This window comes from Podarcis filfolensis (assembly GCF_964270895.1).
Source record: "Podarcis filfolensis genome assembly, chromosome: 9".
Taxonomy (NCBI): Eukaryota; Metazoa; Chordata; class Lepidosauria; order Squamata; family Lacertidae; genus Podarcis; species Podarcis filfolensis.
The window spans coordinates 48844045-48863548 of record NC_139610.1 but is presented as its reverse complement, the minus strand read 5'-3'; the positions used below and the strand labels follow the sequence as shown (position 1 = coordinate 48863548).

The window sequence follows — 19504 nt, the reverse complement described above, 5'->3', positions numbered from 1 at the left end:
CTTGTTTCTCCAAAGCTTGGGTTGTTTTCCAGCTGCTTTTGCCTTCTGCTCTTGTCCCATGGAATGGGGTGGTCAAACAAAGAATGATTAAGCAAGGTTGCTGGGTTCAAACAGAACACCAAGTTCTAGTTACACTTAATATCAGCCATGGTTTGTAAACCAACAAGAAATTCATGGCTTCATTGTTTGGTGGGAGGAAACCAACTATGGTTAGTAAGCTAGGCTGGGTTTGCACATTCAAACTAATAATAGTTTGTGATCTTTGCATGAAGGGTGGTATATAAATTTAATAAATAATAAGAAGTTAAGTTGAACAAAGCATGCCTTAGTTTTATGTGTGAACAGTCCTCTTGTTATACTCTCACCTGATAATTAGTAGCTTTCGTTGACAGTCTATTTATTCTGATTATAATACATTATAATGCTGGCCTATACTTCCATTTGGAATTCAGACTGTATGTTAAGAATGCTATTTTTTTAATACAGAATGAAATAACATCTTGCTCTACAAAAGTGAGACTCTGGGAAGTGGGTATGAAAGTATGGTTTTATTCTCCGATGGACATTTTTAGATTGGCCAGGACAAACTTAAAAGCACTCCACTTTAAACCGTGTTGAAAGCTATCTCATACTTTGAGGCGTTCAATATATCCATTTGGATAATACATCTAGTCAGTATATGAGCAGAAGGGATTCATGCCATAAGACTCTGAGAATTTTAAAGAAGGCAGAAAGGAAGAAAATATAGGCCAAATATAATATTTCCCCCAGTTAAGTGTAAAAATATTGCTTCTGACTCTTCGGAATAAAGTTGGTCATCACACTTCTGTAGAATGTTGTTTGCAGAATACAGGGCATCGTTTTAACTTCTTAGCAAAGGTAGAAGTTAGAGTTTCACCTTTTTCTCTCCACTGTTTAAATAGCTTGCTTTTTCAATTGGTCATGTATTTGTTTTTCCTCTGAAAAATTTGGCAACTACATGGTACTGTTTATGCTGGCAGTAAACAAATAGCTATAATTCTTTGACATTGTCAAAAGTAATGGTTTTTTGGGTTAAACAGTTAATACAAACTTGAGTTTCAAAATATTATCTTATGTATTGAATGGGTTTCGGTTTCCAAACTCAAGACCTGCTTTTTGGTTCTACAACTTAATACCATCTCTGCAAGTAACTTCATCTGAGGATGCAGTGGAATTTTAATTTGCAAGTCTTATGTTTCATAATATTGAGATTTGGTTGTCTCTCAATAGTGCTGTTTAGTTGAAGAGGATGCAACACACCTTACCAAAGTCATTTCCCATTAGCCAAGTTACAGTGTTATTTAATCCACACAAAGTTTATCATATATGACTAGCCCATTTAAGTTAGTATCATCTTAATTGTCCAAGAAGGCACTGATACTGTGTCTTCACATCTTTGTTGGTAAGTGGTTTTTTAAGAGCATCATGAATCTCTGGAGGGGTGGATGAGCACCATTTCCTCCCTACCCTCAGAGCCCAAGGATGTACAGCAGCAGAATGTTTTGGGGTAAGATCAGGGGAGGGCAATATGTTCTACGTCCTCCTGAAACCCCCCTATGTCCAGGCAGATGCTAGGACTGATACACGTACACCCCTTCCCTTTAAATAGATATAAGGAAGTGTCAGGACTTATCCAGAAGAAAATTTTCCCATTCCCTCCTCCATCACAATTTTATTGATAGGGCAAAGGTTTTCAGTTTGGTATTAAAGATGCATCTATGCCTTCATTGCATCCTTACTTTATATAAGGTATAAAGTGCAATTAATTCCCAAACCAGTATCCATGGGGCAAACAATACATTAAACACAGATGGGTATAACAAAGAACGGGTGGTTTTGTTTGCTAAGGGGGGGAAAACAGCCTGGGGAAGCTGCAGTGCTGAACAGAAAATAGTGCTTGTCCATTGACTATTGCGCAAATCAAAATCATATTCCCACTGCAGTGGGAAAAGATGCAGGTACACTTACCTAACTATAGTTTACTCCTTGGTAAAGTGCACTGCATCTTCAATTTTGTCAGTAGCAAAGATTGCATTTCAAATTTCTGGAGCGCATTCAGTTTAAGTAGCATAAACAAGTATCTTATGTCCAGTAAATTTTGGTACAGTTCTTAAGATCAAATTTATTATAATGGTCTGGAAGCAGTTTATATGAATCACTTTTAAGAGCCTGTTTATGACTAAGCAAGCTTTGGTAGTACATGGAAAAAATTGGAAAATGGGCTATAAAGATATTTCAGAGTAGTGTTTCTGTTTTAAGTGATATACAGTCATAAGAGGGTTTCTTTCCTTGCTTCAGTTAAGTGTCCTTAGCAATTCAAACATTGGTGCAATGAAGTAGATTAGTTCTGAGTTTTGTTTTCCAGGATAAATGATTAGGATCTTCTCCATCAAGTATTGGCAGGTTTTGAAAAGCATACAGAAAAAAATACATTAAACTAATTTGGGAGGAAAATGCAGAGAGACAGGAATCATTTATCTAATGCTTTTTGTTTGCTGTATGATTATGTTTATTTATTTCATAAAATTCTCAAGCAGCTTGATTGCATATAACCTCATAGTAGTTTACGAAAAGATAAAGCAATAAAATTATCACTTAGAAGGATTAACAATAATAATTTAAGACATTTGAAAAGTTGAAATAACAGCAGTAGACTGAAAGCAGATCAAAACTCACATCAACTTTCTTAAACATTTGAATAGGCTTGTCTAAACAAAAATGTTTTTAGCAGGCGTTGAAAAATGTACAGTGAAAGCTGCCTGTCTAGTATCAATAGGCAAGGAGTGTAGGTGATGCCACACTAAAATATCAAACTCTGACTGAAATCACCTACAGGCAATTCCCCACTCCTGCGTGTTCGAAGCTCACATGGCTGCGCACAAGCATGCCGTTTTTAGCGCTGAAAGGGGACGGAGCGGGGACAGGGCAAGAATGGGGTGGGGCAGAACAGGGGGATCCCCACTTGCGTGCATCCTGGTGATGTGTGCAGCAGCCGGGAACAGAACCCCCACATAAGTAGTGATTCTCCTGTACTTATGGTAGACAGATTACATCCTGGTGCCATTTTGAACTGTCTTGGAGGTAAAATGTAAATGCCCTGCATATTTGTGTTAGGTCAACACTTGGTACAAATTAGTATGAATCGTGTTACAGTTACTAAGTTTGCAGTTTTGAAGTTCCAAATGTGAAGGAAGCTTTTAATATTTGGTGCATTACGGTATTTTAATATTGTGTTGGAAGCCGCCCAGAGTGGCTAGGGAAGCCCAGCCAGATGGGCGGGGTATAAATAATAAATTATTACTATTATTACTATTATTATTATTACTACCTCGGAATTCTATAGTGCAATAGGTAGGGTCCCATGGTTGGGGTTATTCAAAGCCGTTGCAGTTGCCCTTGAGAGTGACCCATGGATGACAGCTCACACTTTGAACATTGACATTGTCTTTCTTCCTATCCAGTCAAATTGCTGCTTCAGGCAGAAGAGAGAGGAGTCGTGTCAATCAAAGGTGTGTGTGCAAACCGTTTCCTTTCTATGAATGAAGATGGCCGGTTGTTAGCACTGGTAAGCAAATGCTATTGTTTCTTTCTCCCTCTCGTATTAGGGTGGAGCTAGATGTCATGGAATGCCTTTAATGCTTTTTAAAGATCCTCAGAATTTGGTGCAGTTATAGGAGAACACAGCTCCACCTGTAGGCATTAATTAATACCTTTCTTGGACTTCCACTGTGGTACAGTGGAACCTCAACTTTCGAACGTAATCTGTTCCGGAAGACCATTCGGCTTCTGAAACGTTTGAAAACTGAGGATCAATGGGCTGCAAAGTAAATGGGGAAAAAATGAAAAACATGCCTCGGAAGCCATTCATGTTCAAAAACCGGAGAACTTACTTCCGGGTTTTCAGCGTTCAGGAGCCGAAACGTTTGAGAACGGAGGCGTTTGAGTTCCAAAGTTTGACTGTGCTTCCATTTTTGGGCTATCTTCGATGGCCGGGGTTAAGCAATATTTTCTTTAAGTATATTTTAGCATTTACATTACCATTGGGTTAGTAATGGAAGTCAGTAAGTAAAAATATGGTAGTAAATACACTGGCGGAATCCAGAGATAATTGTGCTTAAATCTAATCGAAATCAGTAATGTGCATTTTTCAGGACCTTTCGTATTAGGAATTTTTCAGTTTGCATCAAAAAATTTCTGGTGCCCTCGAGGATAATCTGATTTAGCATGCTTATTTCCCTTGTTTTGAGGAAACAAAGTTAAAAATTTGAAACTGCAAAGCTTGCCTAATAATGTATTTGCATCCCTTCATTATTATTAATGAATTTATTGACACTTTTTTTGGAAAAAATAAAGCCCTGGAAATTTTTTCCACCCCACATCCCTGATTGAAATGGGCAAATTGTAGTTTGTGCCCAATTAATTTCAGTGGGACTGACAGCACAACAGTATACATGTCCACTCAGAAGTATTTCCCATTACCTTTGCATGTAATACTAATCCAGGATATGCAGAAGGGGTGTGCATTTGCGGACAGCCCTATTCATAAAACAAACCAGGATTCAACACTTACCATAGTTTCCTGTTACATGCAAACCAGAAAGGAATGTTAACGGCTTCAAAACAAGCCAGGATATTAAGCCAGTTTAAACCATGGCTTCGTATCCTGGTCTGTTTTGAAGCTTCAGGTTTGCATATTATGGAGTGCTGAATCCTGGCTTGTTTAGTTGCTTGTGTGAAGAGACTAGAGGAGCGCTTCCTAAAGGGGCACACAGTGTGTATCTGTGAACCATCCTAAGATCTACAGACGAAGGGCAGTAAACAAAATTAAAAAAATAAATATCCTGTCTTATTGAACTAGGATTTTTGGCTTAGCATTCTATGTAAATGCAGCCACTGATTTCAGTGGAATTTACACTTAAGGAAGTTTGTTTAAGTTTGCAGACTCACTTACCTTATCTCTATTAAGGGTGGACGCTTAATGTGCATAAAAACTAAATATTTTCCATTCCTTATTACATAACGCAGTGTTGGCCTTTGATCAGGAAATTAGACAGCTAGTTTACAAAAAGTTGTTGTGTTAAATCTTTTTGTAAACTAGCTCTCTAATTTGGAAGTAGTATTTGGAAGTTTTCATTTATGTGGATGTGGGAGCGTGTTACCAATGGGAGCTTCAAAGATAAAATAAAATAGTGTTCTGATTGTATATGCGTATTATCCTTTTGCTAAATGGGTGTGAACACTGATCAAGTCTTAAATACTTCTGATTAGACTATTTCGTGACAGTAGCAGACTATGAATAATGTTTTCTTCCTTCATTTTCAGAAATACATAACAGATGAATGCTTCTTTTTTGAACGCTTGGAATCTAATAACTACAATACATATCGATCTCGTAAACATAGTGATTGGTATGTCGCACTGAAACGAACTGGGCAGTACAAACTCGGACCAAAAACTGGACGAGGACAGAAAGCTATCCTTTTCCTTCCGATGTCTGCCAAGAGTTGATTTTAGTGGCAGAGTCTATAAAATATACTACAGCAGTGGTAAACTTCCGCTTTGCCACAAGACAGAAAAATGTGACCAAATATTTGCCAGGACTTGCAGATTGATTGTAGAACTGTGTATGTTTTAAGCCTTCTAACTTTTAATTCCTGGAACCATATATGTGTGTATGTGAATGTGTCAGGCTAGAACACCAATGCACCAACTGAATATTACGTTTGTTTCCAACTTGATGGTTTGGGGGTAGAGTTAAAAAAATATATTATTTAGGCCATTCAAGATGAAAGGGACTTAAAAATGTGCATAGCTAGAGAAACATTAGCATTTCAAATGAAATAATATATATTATCCTTTTAGAAGGTAGAAAAGGGAATTTGATTTGGAACAGAATATACGTATATTTTAGTACAAGGGATTTTTTTCCTAAGCCAAAAAACAACAACACTAAATGTATTGCTAACCTGTCATGTTTCTATAATTCTCTGGCAGCTCTCTATGGTACAGCTTATAGAAAAGGCCTGTATACACAGATGGAAATTCTCTCACGGTTAAATCAATTTTATCAAACCCTTCCCTATACCCATAAAGAAGCAATCTAGCAATACTGCTGGTGATTGGAGTAGTGTCTGATGTCTTGGCAAGCTCAGCTAGGTCCATCCACTCACACCTCAGGCACTCCTGTTGGCATAAACTGATTTTGAAAGAGGAAGGCTCCATTCGGCAGATGATGTACATATCTGACTTGCCAAAGGCTCCCGGGTGTCTGTGTTGCTGCCGTATGCTTAGGAGGGACTTGAATTCTGACTTAATGCCAGTCTCCTCAAAAACCTCTCGAACTGCTGTGTTCCCTAAGGAGGAGGAAAAGAAAGAGTTCCTTTTTAAAAAGCATTAACTGTAATTCTCTCCTCCATCTTCTCTCTCGCTTTGCCATTAGATTTTCAGTTGTGGTAAACATGCATTCAACAGCACCACCCCTCCCTCTGTTAGACTGAGTGAAAAATATATCTCTCCCCCCCCCAAAAAACCCTCTCCACAAAATACTTTGGTTGTAGATATTATAAAAGCACTATTGCAGGTGTTTTAATTTGAAATGCAATGTATATGAAACCACCTTATACCAAACAAAGCAATTGCTGTCAAAGTTTTCTGTGCTTTTTAAAAACTGAGCTACTGCATTTATCATAGGTACGACCTGAATCCTAAAACTGTAGATTTGGAAGGGACCACTAGGAACATCCTAGTCCAGCCCCCCAAAATGCAGGAGTAGTTTGCCCAACGTGAGACTCAAACCCATGACCCTGAGATTTAAGAGTCCCATGCTCTACTGACTGAGCTATCCCAGAGCTTCAAAACACAACCTTGGCCTTAAATATAGGCAGCATTAATAAATTTCTTAATTTCTGATATGTAAAACTTACATTTTGGAAATGTGTTTGGGGCTCTAAAAATAATTTTAAAAAGCCCAGTCCAGCAAATGCATAATTAGGCATTATGAAATTAGGTATATGTCTTATGTGTAATTATTAATCAGTCTGTGGTTTTAATCATGGGTGATATATAGTATCAATGTCCATAAGTAAACTAAAATAAATGGGTTATACAGTGGCACTTAAAATTATTAGCACATGTGGAAGACAGAGCCACTCCTTCCAAGTAGTATGTAGCCTGTTATTGCAAGAGTTCATTGTGGATTTAAGAGTGATCTAGCAATGGCGTTACTGACATTACAATCATACCTTGGATCCTGGACACCTTGTGACTCAAACATTTTGGCTCCCGAACACCGCAAACCCCAGATGTGGGTGTTCCGGTTTGCAAACGTTCTTTGGAACCTGAACGTCCAACACGGCTTCAGCAGCTTCCGATTGGCTGCAGGAAGTTCCTGCAGCCAATCGGAAGCCACGCCTTGGTTTTCTAATGTTTTCAGAAGTCAAAAGGACTTCCTGAACGGATTCCATTTGACAACCAAGGTACGACTGTATAAGATAATTTATGGCGCTAGAGTTATGTCTCCCATTCAAATGTTCAGGTGGGCTCCCCATTTGTTCAGAGTTTGTTCCCTGTTCTGAGTTTCCTTCATTTGAGGCCAAGGAAGTCGGCAGATATTAAAATGTAAGATTCTAAATTAATTCCCCTAGGCTGCCTCACAGGGGCTGCTTAATTCCCTCTAAAAGATTGGTGATCATGACACTCTTCCCTTCCTACGTATGCTGTTTCCCCTCTCTTTCAAGTCTGGAGATATCTAAGGTTAGCATTAATTCTGCACAAACGTTTTTCCTAGCTGTATTTAGCATGAAACCGTTTTAGAAGCTTGGCTGGGTTAGAAGCAGGTTTGCAAACCATGGTTTGGCTTACAAGGCAGCCACATTTATTTTAAAATAATAACATTATAACATTCGTATCATTTAACAAAATTTGCAACAGTCTGCCTTGAACATCATCCGATACAAAGGCACCACAAACCTTGAGAAACAACATAGTATATTTTTAATAGGAGTTACTCCTGCACATAATCCATGCCATATAGCAAAATGTGAGTTGCACAGTACATGCTGATTGTTGATGCGTTAGCAAAATGTTGGCTGACTGCTTTGCTGTGCTACCAAATTGCTATTCTGTCTTTAGTATGTTAATTCATACCATTGTTTTCCACCTTGCAGACAAAGTATATTTTGTGAGATTAACATATCTATTCAGAAATAGGTCCTGTTGAGTTCAGTGGGACTTATTCCCAGGTAAGGGTGTGGCCTAGGTTGGTATGCTCTCTTAACCAAAAAAGCAGTTTCACTGAAATCAACATATGCTTCCAGTGTAACTAAATACTAAGTATGTCATGACTAGATTAGTAAATTAAGAGAGTTTTCACTGAGTTATTCTTTTAGATATAAAATCATGCCGTGCCTTGTGTATATAAATTAAGAAAAATTACTTATTAGGAATAAGGATGCAAACAATTTTGATGTACTATAGGGTTCGTCATTTTACCTACTTACAGCCAGAAGTTCCCATTTGCCATCAACAGGTTTCAAAGAAATTGCAGGCCTGACGACTTGGGAGGTGAGGAACCTTATGTAATTACCGAAATAGCCAAGTACTTACCAATATCTTCACCGGGTTCAGACAATCCTCCTGGAAATTTCCATGCATTTCTTGTCTTAACAGGGGAATAAAAACAACCATATGGTTAATCTGTTTCCTTCGACAAGACACCAGAAATAAATTGCTGCCTCTCTTGACTGGTCCTTTCTTTTGTTTTTGCAAATGTGATCACCAAAATACAATTAGGTGTCTACGTGTTTTGCAATATAATAGACATATAGTAGATGTCTATTATATTGCAAGAAAACATACACTGATTTGTCTGATGACTGTTAGATGGTTTATACTTGCAACATTGCTGCTCATTAACAGTTTTTAAAAGCTGCTATAGGTAATTATATTCTATAGCCACAATCCAATGCCGAGTTAGGCAAGTTTAAGCCTATGGCCTTAAGTGTACCTAACTCTCTGTTGGACTGGAGCCTATGTAATCTAATATTTAATCATGTATACTCTACTTCAATGTTTGCAAACATCAGTACATTTTCTAAACAGTGATTGATTGTAGTACTGTTCTATACTGCACTGGCTATGAATTTTACTTTTGTGTCTGAAATAACCAATGTGTATCACATCATTTTTGGTTATGAAGCTGAAAAATAAAGCTGAAGTTCTTGTGTGCCAGCTGATGAATCATGTGCTTGTGTAATTTTTAAAGACCAAAATGGATAAAGATTTTTTACCAGCATGGTGTGTGATACCTGCTGCTAATGACATTCGTTTCAAACAGTGGCGTAGCGTGGGGGGTGCAGGGGGGGCCGGGCGCAACATCTGGGGGTTAGGGTTAGGGGGCGCAAATCCATGGGTTAGGGGGCGCAAATCCACAGGTTAGGGGGCGCAAATTACTTGCCTTGCCCCGGGTGCTGACAACCCACGCTACGCCACTGGTTTCAAAGAAGTACAGGTATGTTGAATGCATTGCTTTGATTTGCACCCCAGGAGTAATACATTACATATTTCTGATTATCTTTCCCATTTTTGTTAGATCAGCTTTAGATTAATGTGTGGTTATGGTGGGGGGAGGGACGGGACGGGACTGAATGTTTCCTAAAGCAGTAGTATCCTTCTAACTCACTTGGTTGGTGCACAGTAAGAAAAGGAAAACTTTCTGTAGTCAAAAAAAATAAAAAATAAAAATAGTCCACTAGCACCTTATAGACCAACTAAGTTTGTTCTGGTATGTACATTTTCATTTTTTTCCATTTTTGTATAATACCTAAAAGGTGTTTCGAACTTGGATGCAAAAATGAAAATGTACATACCAGAACAAACTTAGTCTGTAACAGTGATGGCCAAACTTGTCCCTCCAGCTGTTTTGGGACTACAGCTCTCATCATCCCTAGCTAACGGGACTAGTGGTCAGAGATGATGGGAATTGTAGTCCCAAAACAGCTGGAGGGCCAAGTTTGGCCATCACTAGTTTATAAGGTGCTACTGGACAATTTTTACTATTATTTTTATTTCGACTGCGCCAGACCAACACGGCTACCTACCTGAATCTAGAATTTCTGTAGTCAATTACTTGGATCCAGTGTTTGTTGCATACAGCCCACACTGAAACCAACCACTGCTTAGTTGTGAATGACACGTCCAATTGATTTCAATGGGATCTACAGTAAGTGCAGCTAATTTCCAATGTTTTGTATGCTCTCTCCCTGTCATGGTGATGGCTCCTGCCATGAAGTATGAGCAAGGGTTGGGGGGAGAGGAGCATGCTCAGTTATTTCACTGACACTGTGCATGGGGAGAGGTTTCTGCACCACCCTGCTCATTTTCCTCTATTGCAGCAGTACCGCGACTGACAGGGATTCTCTAGGCAAGCAGTGGGAACCTCCAGTTTGCAGGCCAAGCACAGGCTTTCAGACCTCTCTATCTGGCTCTCAGGACTCTCTCCAGACCATGAAGACCCCATCAGCTCTGCTGTGCATTCACTTGACTGAAATGTATCCTTGAACCATCATCATGCCTCTTGCCCACATAAGAGACAGGAGTCTGGCTTTTGCATGGGTAGAATGTAGCCTATTGGATAAAAATAGGAGCTGCATCCCTTTCTTTTGCCTCTGCCCCCAACTACATGTGACCCCCTGGAAGGTCCTGAAGGACATTGGTCCTGAAAGACCTACATTGGTTCCCAGTACGTTTCCGAGCACAAGTCAAAGTGTTGGGGCTGACCTTTAAAGCCCTAAACAGCCTCGGCCCAGTATACCTGAAGGAGCGTCTCTGCCCCCATCGTTCAGCTGAGGTCCAGCTCCGAGGGCCTTATGGCGGTTCCCTCACTGCAAGAAGTAAGGTTACAGGGAACCATGCAGAGGGCCTTCTCGGTAGTGGCGCCTGCCCTGTGGAATGCCCTCCCAGCAGATGTCAAAGAAATGAACAACTATCTGACATTTAGAAGACATCTGAAGGCAGCTCTGTGTAGGGAAGTTTTTAATGTTTGATCCTTTATCGTGTTTTTAATATTCTGTTGGGAGCTGCCCAGAGTGGTTGGGGAAACCCAGCCAACTGGATAGGGTAATAATAATAATAATAATGTTGTTGTCCAAGGGGGGATTAACCCCACATCAGCTCTAGGCAATGCATCTTGGTCACTTTTGCTGCTACTTCCCTGTCCCCATGGGATAAGCAAGTGTGTGTGTGTGTGTGAGAGAGAGAGAGAGAGTGACCTTCTGGCTTCCATAATGCAACAGGGGCCATACTACAGAAGACTGCCTGTCCCAGAAGAAGAAGAGTTTGGATTTGATACCCCGCTTTATCACTACCCAAAGGAGTCTCAAAGCGGCTAACAATCTCCTTTCCCTTCCTGCCCCACAACAAACACTCTGTGAGGTGAGTGAGGCTGAGAGACTTCAGAGAAGTGTGACAGGCCCAAGGTCACCCAGCAGCTGCATGTGGAGGAGCAGGGAATCGAACCCGGTTCACCAGATTACGAGTCCACCGCTCTTAACCACTACACCACACTGGCTGAGATGAGGGTATGAAAGCAGAGTGCAGAGAGACTCTCCCACCCCTGTTTCACAGCATATTAATGGTTTCTTCACTAATTTACATATAAAACCAATTGGCGGGTAACCTATTTTGTTTCATGGGCCTTTAGACTTTGCTTTTCATGGCTGGGAACTGTTTTGCATTTTAATGCTCTTCAGCCATGACGTCACATGTGCAGCTCTTAACACAGTGCAGGTCACCGTTACACAAATACATAGACTTTGAACTTTCAATACATTTGGCCACACCACTGGAATCTAAAGTGCTGTGAAGTTTCTAAGCACACTGTTTCTGAATCTAAAAGTAGCTGCTGGCAAATTTCAAGCAATTTTTTTTAAAAGGCAGAAAGCCAAATCCTTAACAAGTACAATATGGTTCTTCATAAACTCGCTCTCCCTTGCTTAAAAGTGTGTTTTAAAATGTATTTTTTGGAGGAATTGTTATTTCTTGAATCTATTAATATTATATTCTCCATCACCCATCAGATACCCAGAAAAGAGTGTTATTTTTTCCAAATTGGGATGTGTGAATTTTCCTGTGCTGCAAACTTTATAACTGTAGCCAGTTAACAGTTTACAATTTGTGTGCCAAACTTAAGCATTAACCTGGCAATTTGTCAAAACGCAGGCAGTTTTACATTACTTGCTACATTGGAGGATTTGTCCTTGAACTTTTGAATTACAAATGAAACATATAATGCCTGCCTTTCCCTTAATTAAATGTGCTGTATAGCTAGCGTGAGTTGAAAACTAATCGTACAGCTAAGAAGAAGAAAAAGCAATTATTCGACTAGAATATCAGAAGGTAACTGAAAATAAGCAAGACCTTATAGAAAACAAGAGAAATAAATGCTTCCTGGTATATATAATTTGGTTGCTGACTGAGAATTTTTAACTACCCCGGCATTTTTTTAGTATAGGTAATAAATGGTTTTAAGATATGGTATAAAATTCTTAAGCGTTTTATATTTCAATTTATTATTTCTATGCCATTCTTAACGTATCTTTCATCAGCTATACTTGCCACTGAATTTAAGATACATAGCTGGATCCTCAAACTGTTATGGAGGTTTAATTCACCAAGTTATTGATTCATATCTACCTTAGATTTGTAGTGAGTGGAGGCAATTATCGTGTGATGGATATTCAGTGGCTGCCTTCCAGTTCCACATTACAGAAACCACCATGACCACAACTAACACTTGTGCTTTGGCAGGTTCAGCTATGAGGCCAAGCTGCGAAGTGTATATGTGCAGTTTAAATAATCTGGCGAGTCCCATGAATAGTGGTCTTTTCTGGTTATCAGCTCAGATGCGTAATTTATTGCTGTGCTGGGGCTATAAATGCATCATGATGTCGCAGACAAAACACGCCTCTGTTTGAAAAAGAACCCACAGTGGTCACAGTATAACATGGGGATAAGTGGGTTTAAACCCCATGATTGACAATCCCAAAGGGCCAGGGTGCCTAACACTGCTGAATCATGGCTGGTGCTGGTACCGGGTTTGATGGAGCCTTAGACAAGATACCCTCGCTTGGGTAGGGCCCCCTCAAAGCTTACTGGGAGGTGGGAATGGGTGGCAGTGCTGAAAGCATCATGCTTTTGCACTTTGGTCCCGCGCTATAAAGAGAAGTATGGGGTGAGGCATCCACAGCCACTATTATCTACCCAATGCCCAACACTCCTTTGCTCCACCTCCGATGTGTGTGTTGGGGCGACAGTCAGAAACTTTTGGGGTAAGAGAAGCAGTGGTAAATGTAGCTGTCTGGCCCAGAACCTTTATTTATAGTGCCAGGCCATACAAGCATGTGATGGGCCCCTCTGGGGCCCTAGTATTTGCCCCACCTGATCATGGCTATTGGCTTTACCTGGTTTCAACTACAACTATCCCGGCTGCATAGCAGAAAATCCTCTTGGCTATGGTGCTGGCAGTTGTGATTGCAATGTCAGTCCAATCCTTTTCCTCTCAGGCCCCATTTTCCTAGCAAAGGGGTGTTTCAGCCACTGCTATCCACCGTCTGGTGCCTTCTCTGCATGACTAATGTGAGTACGTCATCAAACGACCTCATGATGGGTGGGTATCTCTTGATGTTTGAGCGTGGGTTACAGTGACTACGTTACATTGGCTTCAGCCCCAGGATAACCCAACACAGTAATATTGTAGGGGCCATAAGACTGATAAGACGTCAGTATACCTGAAGGAGCGTCTCCACCTCCATCGTTCAGTCTGGACACTGAGGTCCAGCGCTGAGGGCCTTCTGGCGATTCCCTCACTGCAAGAAGTGAGGTTACAGGGAACCAGGCAGAGGGCCTTCTCGGTCGTGGTGCCCGACTTGTGGAACGCCCTCCCATCAGATGTCAAAGAAATAAACAACTAACTTACGTTTAGAAGACATCTGAAGGCAGCCCTGTTTAGGAAAGTTTTTAATGACTGATGTTTTATAATTTTTTTACGTGTTGTAAGCTGCCCAGAGTGGCTGGGGAAACCCAGCCAGATGGGTGGGGTATAAATAATAAATTATTATTATTATTATTATTATTATTATTATTATTATTATTATTAAAATCTCATTCAAGTCCATAGGTCTAAATTAGATTCAACACATGTATGCCAATGCAATTGACTCATGCATTGTAGCTTTAAGTCATGTGCAATTCAACATGGCTTACTGCTTGCGGAGTGAATTGTACAGACTAGAGTTACTCTGCCAGTTTTGGCTGCCTTGCTGTCTCTGCTAAAACTTTTAATAAATTCTCTTCAAGCAAATTACAGCAGACGCCCAGTAGCTTATTTTTAAAACCTCAAATGTAGCTTGCTTTTTTCCCCCAAATACCAAGAGAAATTAGGCTGCTCCTTGCAGCTTAATGGTTTAAATTTTTCTTCAGTTTCCATCCTAGATTCTACCAAACCCATCTTCTCCCTGTAATTCTGTCTGTAACATCCCGTAAAGGCTATGAAAAATTTAAAGGCACAAACAAGATGTGTTCAACTTGATCCAATGCATTATTACTCAGAAGTGTTCCACTGTGGTGGTCAATGGGACACTGGGGAGTGAGAATACACAACACTTCACTTTTAATGTACACTTGCTGATTATCTGTTAATTTAACAAATGGCTGAATTTCAACCCACCAAATAAAGAGTGTGTGAAGGCTCCACAAACTGAAAAAACAAAACCCACTCAAGCCTTAAGTGCAAACAAAAGATTATGAAGATAACATCAATGACTTAAAAGGAAAAGCAAAAGCAAAATGCCAGCATCAAAATCCAGTAAAACTCACAGTGAGCTTTTGTACAGATTGTTTAGGAACTTCCAGAACTGAATTACCGTACCCTTTCTAAATATAGTTAGCTCATGAAAAAGTATTACTTCAGACCATTGCTATCCCAACTAATCATTGACAAAAACAATGATCACAGAGATGATCTACACTCAAAAGTATTGGCCTTTGTCATTTTGTCACTACAGATGGAAGTGAATACAGTTAACTTTTAACCATTACATGATATAAAAGACAAACAGGCTTGTTAATACAATTCACTACATTCAAGTCAAAGGGCTGGATCTTGATATAGGCCAGAGGAAGAAATTCTGGTGGCAGCACTGTTCTGCGAAATGCTGTGGAAGACTTAGCACAGACATTGAGCAAGGACATATCTTGAGATGGTGTGCAAGGTCTTATGCACAAGACCGTGCAATGCACAGATCTTGTGTCAAAACCTTCCAGCAAGCGGAAGTATGTCTCCAGCACCAAATTATTTATTCTAGATAATGTGAAAGACTTACTTTATTCCTGTCCTGTACGACCAATACTTTCCCAGTGTGGACATCTAATACAGCACCTGTTGGAGAAAGAATATTTTCTGTATCCTTTGATTTTTAATGAAGAACCAATGATCGAATGTTATATTCAAAGCAATGGATGTCCTTTAAGGGGAGAGGGGGGAATTAAGGATGATTCTTTAGAGAAAAGATACCATTGGAAATGCCATCTCTCATGACGAGACCAATATAGCGATCACTTTCCCAAATCTGAAACAAGTGGCTCAGATGTTTCTTAGTTATGAGGCTGATGATCCACAACCCTGTCAAAATGTGCCTTCGTGTGCCTGATCTTTCCACTCTGCATCAGTTTTGCCCTCTGTCTCTCTGCCCACCTTACCCAAAATTTAAAGCCTCTTAATGGACAGGCAGTGGCTTCTGAATGCATGCTTAGCCACTGACTTCTGTGGGCTGCCTGCCTGTTCCATTTTAATCCTGCATTTTTGAAGGACAATGAGATTACATTTATGAAGGCATATATACTCCAAAGCAAAAGTATTTCCATATGCACGCTTAATAAACTAATCACACTTTTATGTGTGGGAGGAATGGTTTATAAATGAAACAGCAACCCTGATGTAACATTCTGAAAGGACATTCCTTAGGAAATTAGTCATAAGACTTCCAGCCTATGCCATACAATGATATGACTTTGTCCTTCTGGTACATGGTTGGCAGTGTTCTAGTTGGTGTGGAATCTTATTTAGGATGCAAAGCAAAAGCTCAGATTGATTTGGAAGTTACCTGCTAAGAATGTGCTTGGCTTTTGTGTTACAAAAGGAGTCTCAGATTTCTATGACACTTAAGTGTGAATGAGCAATCTGGCCAGCGAATTTTGCACCGGCAGAAGTTTCTGAACTGTCTTCAGAGGCAGCCCTACATATAACACGTTGCAGTAATTTAACCTAGAGGTTACCAGAGCATATTGAAAGCATAATACTATTTTAACAAGATAGTGAAGTATATTACTCAGCGGACATTTTACTTTGGTTTCAATCATAATGTCCTTTTTACTTTTGTGTTATAAAAAAGATTGTGTGAAAAATAATAACCATACAGTATGTTATTATTAAAACCTTCCTGTGCATTGAGTTACTGCAGAAATAGGCAGGAAGTAGTGTTTGTTTGACATGTAAGTGCTTTAGGGCAAAGCTAACTACCATTATATTTCAAAAATCGCTGAGGACAACAGGGTTTCCTTAAGAAACTGAGATTGGCATGCATACCCTGACAGTGCTTTCAGCATTATATTTTTACTTGACAAAGGCAGGCTCTTACAGTTGTCTGGAGATGGAAATAGCCTGCAGGAGTGAGGTACTGATACAAAAAATGTTCATTTGTGGTGGTTCTAGGTAAGGAGAGGTAGGGTGTGGAGAGGCCAGATAACAGGCACGCAGCACAGGCAGGCAGTGACTATGCCATGTGCCAGCCCCTTGTCCAACCTGGGAAATAGTGCTTGTCCTTTCAGCTACCTCTCAGGTCTGTGGCGGCTGCTGCTGTTGAATGCCAGGTGGGCTTTGAATAAGACCTCCCTCAGTCATGATCTGATTGTGGATGAGGAGGCTGATCTGGTCTGTATCACTGAGACCTGGGTGGGTGAGCCATGTTTTAATTACTGTACAGTCATACCTTGGTTTTTCGAAGTTTAGTTCTCGAAAGTTTTGGCTCCCGAATGTCGCCAACCTGAACAGTCCCGAACAGTGACTGTTCTGGTTTTTAAACTATTATTGGAAGCCGAATGTCCAATGGGCTTCTGATTGGCTGCAGGAGGTTCCTGCAGCCAATCAGATTCTGCCATTTGGTTTTTGAACGTTTTGAAAGCCGAACAGATTCCGTTCGACTTCCAAGGTACAACTGTATTGTTTTTCCCATAAGCTTGAAAACATGCTCAAACATGCCCTTAAAAACAAATCAAAAAGTATTTTTTGTCTTTGCTGCCCTCTACCGATTTAGCTATGCTACAATCCTAAACCAACTTTTTGTGGTCTGGAAAATTTTTGTGATTTGAGGCGGGATCCACAACTCTGGTTATTATTAGCCACTGTTAGCACCAACACAGACAACAATACACAATGTTTCTCTCTCTCTGAAGCTCACCTGCAACTCCTACTTGATGAGTAGCATAGTGGGGTAACCTGCTGTGTCCTTCTGCTAGCCAAAGGGTGAGTGTGGCAGAGTCCGATTCTGCATGGTGGAACGCAAAGCCTTGCTCTGCAGCTACAGCTATAAATCTGCTTTGTAGAATAGGAACATGCAGCCAGACTGCTACGTAGCCTTCTGTTCTCCATTGCCTGATAGAATCTGGGAGGAGAGAAGCACAACAGAATATACTGATGTCTATGCTGGCCAGGTGGGGCTCGCTAGCTCTTGGAGGCTTGGAACAAGTGATGGTCACATGCCTCATCAAGCCCTCTATACCATGTCCATATACTGTATAAGGGGTAGCTATGGTTGCTTCAGGCATAAAAGAAATATGTGCACAAGCTAAAATGAATTATCCTTTTGAATGATCCCCTGTATCTGAAAGCTAAAGGCTGGCATTAATCACACTGGCTGTATTTGTACAGAGATACAAAAAAACAGGCAATTTGGCTGCAAGATACAGTTGCTTTTCTCCTTCCTTTGTTGTGCAAGAAAACTAAATATGGATTCAATTAATTCCATTCCGACTGGGCAAGAAGCCAGGATATGAAGCTATGATTCGGATGAAACAAGGCATGGGGGGATTCTAAATCCTATATCGGCAAATCCAGGTTGCATCATCGTTATATTTGACTGGACAGTGTTGCGCAACCAACAAGCTGATCGCCCACCGGGAAAGAAGTGTTGGGAAAACGCAGACTAAATGAGCGAGCTTTGGTCTGCCAGGCAGCTGCTCGAGCGCCAACCCTGCAAAGAAGCGCCAGTCTCCCCAGAGGCTCAGCAAACTGCACTTGCCCTGCAGGCACCTCCGGAAGGTTTCTGGCTCCAGGCTCTCCGGGGAGCGCAGCTGGGACAGGCGCACGCTCAGCCCGCCAAACTTATCCCGCAGCGGCTGCAGCCCGACCTCGGACAAGCCAGAGGCGGTGGCGGCGGCGGCGTCACCTCGAAGGCGGCCACTCGAGCAAACGCGGCGCGGAGGACGAGGCTGCAAGAGCCGGCAAGCCAAGGGCAAGAGCCGCCAGCCCCGCGCCGTCCACCCGGCCCCTAACATGGCGGCAGCTCCGGCGACAGCAACAAGCGCACGCCTCAGAGATAGGAAACGGGGGAAAGGCTAATGGCGCAGACTTCCGGTAGTCATGGGTAAAGCTTTGCTCACGTCCTCCGGGAAAGCGAAGGAGGAGCGGTTCGCTTTGCCTCGCGGCTTCTCTGCAGTTAAAAAGAGAGCGAGAGCGAGAGATGATGTTAAACTTTATTTAATTATATAAGTGATTGCATCTGCTGTTACAAAAGACAGACGGATGATGTTAACTGCGGTTACCGCAGTGGCGAAGTAACGTGAGAATAGCCGTGAAGGGATGAAGGCGGAAGTGAAACCACTCTAAAGCGGCAGTCCTGCACCCTCTTACCTTGAAACCGATGGGACTTAATTTTAAGCGGACACATTAAGAGGGTGCAATCATATGCATACCTAACTGGTAATAAGCCCTATTGAACTTCCGAGTTAGGCACAGAATTGCGCTTCACGACAGCTATCAGTTTAACGCTACGCGTGTTTGACTTTAAAGTGAAGTTTAACGGGACTTGCTTTCTAGTTCGTTGATCGCTGGCTGAAAACAACAGCGGCGCTTGAAATTAAAGTGAAAACCCAAATTCAGTTGGAGGCCGCAAGTGTTGGCCACAGCTGCGGCGTGGGAGCCTTACCTTCCTCTTAGGGGACTTGGCTCAAAAGCCGGGTCTCTTTAGTCCCAAAGCAGTTCCGAATGGCAATTCCGGCATGCCATCGAACTCGGTTGACCAAGCGGTCAGAGTTGCAGCGATAGAGGGACAACCTCTTCGCTCGTAGAAAAAAGCTCAAAACACTTTGGGCGCCCCAGGCGTCAGCGAGGGTTGCTACGCCGGTGGCAGTGAGATTTGTTTGCGTGGGATGG

General features: G+C 41.2%; 2 protein-coding genes and 1 long non-coding RNA gene across 3 annotated transcripts in view; 1 reads left to right on the top strand and 2 right to left on the bottom strand.

Annotated features, from left to right (window-relative positions):
* The window catches only part of FGF2 (fibroblast growth factor 2), a 24664-nt gene extending 15410 nt beyond the window's left edge, over positions 1 to 9254 (top strand). Inside the window, exons 2-3 of the mRNA XM_083572041.1 lie at positions 3483 to 3586; positions 5344 to 9254. Of these exons, the coding sequence (XP_083428167.1) occupies positions 3483 to 3586; positions 5344 to 5529 (290 nt within the window). The 3' untranslated portion in view covers positions 5530 to 9254. The remainder of the gene's footprint in view (positions 1 to 3482; positions 3587 to 5343) is intronic.
* Positions 1 to 19504, bottom strand: part of LOC310742617 — a 114390-nt gene that overhangs the window by 69024 nt on the left and 25862 nt on the right. The window lies entirely within an intron of this gene.
* NUDT6 (nudix hydrolase 6) lies at positions 2507 to 19504 on the bottom strand. Its single transcript, XM_083571770.1, has 6 exons — positions 19278 to 19504; positions 18372 to 18782; positions 17532 to 17735; positions 15399 to 15454; positions 8626 to 8680; positions 2507 to 6374 (listed from the first exon to the last, which is right to left on the bottom strand). Exons 2-6 carry the CDS (start codon positions 18625 to 18627, stop codon positions 5983 to 5985), a joined length of 963 nt encoding a protein of 320 aa, XP_083427896.1. The 5' UTR covers positions 18628 to 18782; positions 19278 to 19504; the 3' UTR covers positions 2507 to 5982.